The following is a 5,192-nucleotide window of genomic DNA, read 5'->3' as shown; positions in this document are numbered from 1 at the left end:
AGAAACAATAAGTAGGCACTTTAATAACGTGTTGAAGGCGGTTAAGTCACTATCACGTGAGTTTCTTCAGATGCCATCTCTCACGACTCCAATAGAGATCCTGAAAAGTAATAGATTCTACCCATACTTTGAGGTGGACACCTGAATTCTTATACTTCCCATACTATATAGATTTGGAAATATTATTTACACTATTTGTTTCTGTTTAGGACTGCATCGGAGTTATAGATGGCATGCATATTCCAGCACATGTTCCAGCGAAGGATCAGTGTAGGTTTCGCAACCGAAAAGGTGTTTTATCACAAAATGTGTTAGTAGCCTGCACATTTGATCTCCAGTTCATATTTGTGTATCCTGGGTGGGAAGGCTCAGCTGCAGATTCACGTGTGTTGAGGGCTGTTCTCAGTGACCCTGATCAGAACTTCCCTCAAGTCCCAGAAGGTTGATCTAGTAACGATTGAGCCCCTCATAACCCATGTCTCTTTCTTTAATTTTTCGCATGTCCTAATCATTCATATGATGATATGAAAATACATGTATATACTAAATTCTATATTACAGGTAAATATTACCTTGTTGATCTGGGTTATGATAATATGAACGGATTTATTGCACCATATGAAGGAGTGCGGTATCACCTCCATGAATATCGAGGTGCTAATCTTTTACCTAGGAATGCGAAGGAACTGTTTAATCACCGCCACTCGTCTTTAACCAATGTCATCAGGAGGTCTTTTAATATTCTGAAAGAAAGATTTCCAATCCTGAAACTTGCTCCTCAATATGCTTTCCACACACAGAGGGATATTGTTATAGCTGCATGCGTAATACACAATCACATCCGACGCGAGGAGAAAAATGATTGGTTGTTTAGTAGCATTGAAGGTGGGATGACTGAGGAGTCATGTGGTCTTGATGAACAGCCTGATCTACAATCACCTTTCTCAATTCATGAACATATGGCCACATCACGAAGAGACTCAATTGCTGCAGCTATGTGGAATGATTTTATGAATAAGTGGGATGAATGGTAATTAGCAGCAGTTTACGTATTGAATACTGACATCTAGTCTAGTTGCAGGGTTATGTTGGAAATGAGTGGACAAGCATGCGCTCCTTGCTTTTCCGGTGTTATATTGTATAAGTTGGATTTCACTTTTTGGTGGCACTTGCTGTCTTTATAGCAGCTATTTCACCAATAAAGTGCATGACTATTGTTTTGCAGTTGGTTACAAATATTAATCAAACTACAAGAGAGCTATGTTTTGAGAATTCATATTCAGATACTAAATGGAGCCTAATGGTTCTTCACCCCTCTTTTCCTCTGTTCTTTTTTTCTTTTCCTAATTTTCTTTCCAAGAATTGTTTTTACTATTCTTTCGTAGAACCTTGTTTGAGCTCTCTTCTTAGTCTTTTGGGTCATCAAGCTGGCATGAATGTATTGACTCCAAGGGCAATTGAAGTTCTGAGCAAACTGTGGTCCCTTTCCAATAAAATGAGGCACTTGGATTATCAAATGGCCGCCTGGTTGAACTATGCAGAAACTAGGAATGCGAAGTCATGGTGGGTTGGGGAGGGGCTCTATTCGACTTGGCCCATTATCTTCTGTATCTAGAAAACATGCTGGCAGATGGTATACTAAAACCCAATCATCTAACCGAAGTCTCGAAACTGACTATGTTGCAGCACCTCCAGTAATTCCCCCTCCTCTAAAGAATGGATGGGATTGTCTACCAGGGCCTCTTCAACTCAGTTGTCAGGAGTAGCATGGGCCATAATGAAAATGGCCAAAGAGCCCTCTCAATCGTCATGCTTCTTAAGGTGAAGTTGATGAGGAGTCTGATGGTATTGGTAACACTAATGACAGCTTCTAATTGATGTTCTCGATTCAGATGGAAGCCAGAAAAGCCATGAGATCTGGAAGAACAGGTGGTTTAAGGAACTTTTTCAATGTCAAGATAGTTAGACAGTGAGCCTATAAATGAGCCCGAGAGACAGTGGCTTTGCCTGGCACGTGCAGGAGGTCCTGGAGCAATTGATTTGTATTGCGGCTTGCAGCCCCTTATTACACATGCAAGGCTAAAGGATCCAAAAGGGTGAAGCTCCACAGAGAGCTTGCCGAACTTTTAGATGAGGAACTTCGCAGGAGGGGACGTCAGCAGTGACTGCTGGTAAAATGCTTTTCCAAATGAAAAGGTCTGGAAGAAAGAGCTGACGAAGAAATAGTATGGGCACCTGAGGTTGTAATCATGAATACCAGGCATTGGAAACAATGAATAAGAAAGTATGGCATTTTTGTTGAAGTTTGAATTTTCTTAGTATGTACATTGTATGAACGTTTTGAGTTGAGTGTATGATAAATCTTTCCCTTTCCTTAGTATCATTTTACAGTGGATTGGCATGGAAATCAAGAGCTTCTTAAGTATTTCGATGCATATTCTGCCATCAAAGCCTGACATTCATATGGACTGCAGGGGCACCGGGGCATGAGTGCCTTGATATTTGACGCTTCAGCTGTGGGATATGCAGAGGCTGAACGTCTGAGCAAGTACTTTGAAGACACATATGGAATAGGCTTGCTTGGGAAAGAAAGAGGGTACTCAGCTATTCTGCCCGGGAGGAAAACATTGACTCTGTGAATATGTGGTAGAGAAGCAAGATATGGACAACTTTAACTAGTACTCTCAAGGTGCGCTGTCTGTGTCTGTGCAGGCGCGAGTGTATGGGTGTTCAATGTGTGTATGGTTTGGTTGCTTGTTTCTTTCTCAATCTTGATGGTGCTAGTATGAATTGTCTTTGGTGTTTGCTTATGTTATGGTAGTTTCTAAAGGTGCATAAATGCTTGGGTAATCAAATCTGAGGCATGAAATGCGGTCATGTCAAGAAATGTTTTTGAACCAAATGAAGCACATGAGCGAGGATAATCAGCTGCTCATTTGGTTGAGGAACAAAGTTGCAGAAGAACAGACGAGCAAGAAACCTCTTGAAGAAGAGTCTTATTGAATATTGACTGAGAAGCTGTGGAAACTGTGGAAGAGAACCAATAATGACGCTGAGGACGAAAAAACATCATGGACAAAAGAAGAGGTATTCTGTAATTCCATGCATGTCTCAAGAGTAAAACGTTCTCGTCAAACTTGTATATTTGGTGGAAATGTTAATTTGATTATGATGAAATTTGATAAAGTTGGTTACTTTGGGTTATATTGTTCATGAATCATGAAGACGTGGCCTACTTAATCAGTTATTTTTCATAACTTTGGTGATATTTCTCTTTCATGTTTTGGAAAGTGAAATGACACTGGCCTACTTGATGGATTCTTTTCGTTAGTGGTATGCTGCTGAAAATAGGAAATCCCAGTTATAGCACTTGGATCCATATATCAGTTAATTTCTTTTGCAAGGGTTATTATATATAAACCAGTGCTATTTCTTTACACAAATTGTGGAGGAGGTTTTCTACATATTCCACTTCCATTCTGTTTCATGGTAGAGATGGTAAAGTCAAAACTGTGTTGACTTTGAAACTGTATGGACATTTACATCTAGTCCTATGCAGTTAGATTGTAGAAGTCAACTGTTTGGAGTCCGAATATGTGTTATTTGGCCTCGAAACCAGCTTCTAGCTTCGATTTAATGCGCCTCTGGTTTATCTTGCGAGCATGTTGTTGGTTGTGTGAAATGACTTAAAACTTCTTAAGTGTGTCAGATAACTGTGCTTGCTAGTTATTTTTTCCATGTCAGCATGAGTAGTCTGCTTTTTGTTAAAAATTTCGTACTTCTAGTGGAACCTCTCCATAATATAGTCTTTTTGGGGGTCCAGACTATGTCTCTACTTGTACCAATATTAACCACATTGTATATGCATGATTTTATACTTGGATGGATTTCCAAGAACAGTTTTTCATAGAGTGATCCAACAGTTATATGATGTCAGAAACAATGAGGAGAAATTAGAGAAAGTCCAGCAGTATGGATGTGGAAAGGTAACAACTCAATCCTAGTAAATGTCTCTTCAGTGGAGGAATGTCTATGCACGTAACATTCCTTGTCTGTTACTGCCCATAAAATTTTTCTTTTTGTTTGCTGGAGCTACACATATGTAGATCATCCCCTACTTGCCGGTGGAACAAAGACATTCATTTTCGTGATCATCTGCTGCTTATTTCATACTTCTGTCATTGACTTCTAGGAGCAACTTAAAGTTCTGCATTAGTTTATTGACTCATGCACTGGTCAGTGGATTGCAATGAAATAAGCAGCTAATCATTCTGTTATAATTTATTTTGCAGGCGTCGCTTTTCAGTTTTATTTTCAACAAGTGCTGCCAATTTTCTTACTTTTATAATTTGGTTTTAGGGCAGAAAGAGGCAGTCACATTCATTCAGTTGCAGGACAAAGAAATGGAGGAATTTGTTAATAAGAGGGAAAAGCTGATGAAGGCACATGAAGAACGGATGTTGGATCTGAAGCGCCCCCCGGCATTGGGATGAAAAGATGGCTCTTGATAAGGAACTTGACGAGGAGTTGAATAAGCTTATGGAAGAATACACTCCAAGTTGATCAAAGCAGGATTATGACAAAAACTGGCCACCGACAGAACTTCAGAAGAAAATGAGACACTGAAGATTTTTGGGCTTTGTTTGGTTTTGTGTTTTTCGTTTTTTTCAAGATAAGATAAAACACACTCAATGTTTGTTTTTGTGTTTTTACATCTTATCTCTGTGTTTTTTTATTTTTTTATTTTATATATATAATATAAAAGAGACATGATTTGACAATGAACAGTGATTTTTGTCTTCAAAACATATAACATTAAACATACGATATTTATATATAAAAGATATGATTTGACAATAAACAGTGATTTTTATATCCCAAATCCCAATATCAAACCTACACCATTTATTTTAAAGTATTTTAAATTATCTCAAAACACAAATTCATCAAACATATCATCTATTTTCAACATACACTTATTTATCTCTATTTTTCTCTCTCTATCTCCAAAACACAAAACAAAATACTCAAACTACAAATCCAAACACAATGTTGGTGTTTGTCTTTCATGTGCATTTTTGATAAGTTGTAGGTCCATAAGCCTGTCAATGGGCGGGGTCATACCAATAAAACGTTTATCATTAGGACTGTATGTGGTAATGTGTTTGGGAAATGTTAGGTAATTTTTTGGT

General features: G+C 38.3%; 1 protein-coding gene across 5 annotated transcripts; it reads left to right on the top strand.

Annotated features, from left to right (window-relative positions):
* Positions 1–4,571, top strand: LOC105178551. Of its 5 annotated transcripts, none has more exons than XM_011102044.2 (5): positions 1–133; positions 210–441; positions 562–2,284; positions 2,475–3,087; positions 4,365–4,571. In XM_011102044.2, exons 1-3 carry the CDS (start codon positions 71–73, stop codon positions 1,032–1,034), a joined length of 768 nt encoding a protein of 255 aa, XP_011100346.1. In that variant the 5' UTR covers positions 1–70; the 3' UTR covers positions 1,035–2,284; positions 2,475–3,087; positions 4,365–4,571. The 5 variants fall into 5 exon arrangements, with proteins under 5 accessions (XP_011100346.1, XP_020555038.1, XP_020555039.1 ...); XM_020699379.1 differs by having other exon boundaries at positions 4,360–4,571; XM_020699380.1 differs by having other exon boundaries at positions 3,901–4,571.

The sequence above is a fragment of the Sesamum indicum genome, linkage group LG16 (genome assembly GCF_000512975.1).
Source record: "Sesamum indicum cultivar Zhongzhi No. 13 linkage group LG16, S_indicum_v1.0, whole genome shotgun sequence".
Lineage (NCBI taxonomy): Eukaryota > Viridiplantae > Streptophyta > Magnoliopsida > Lamiales > Pedaliaceae > Sesamum > Sesamum indicum.
This window is presented reverse-complemented; position numbering and strand designations above follow the sequence as displayed.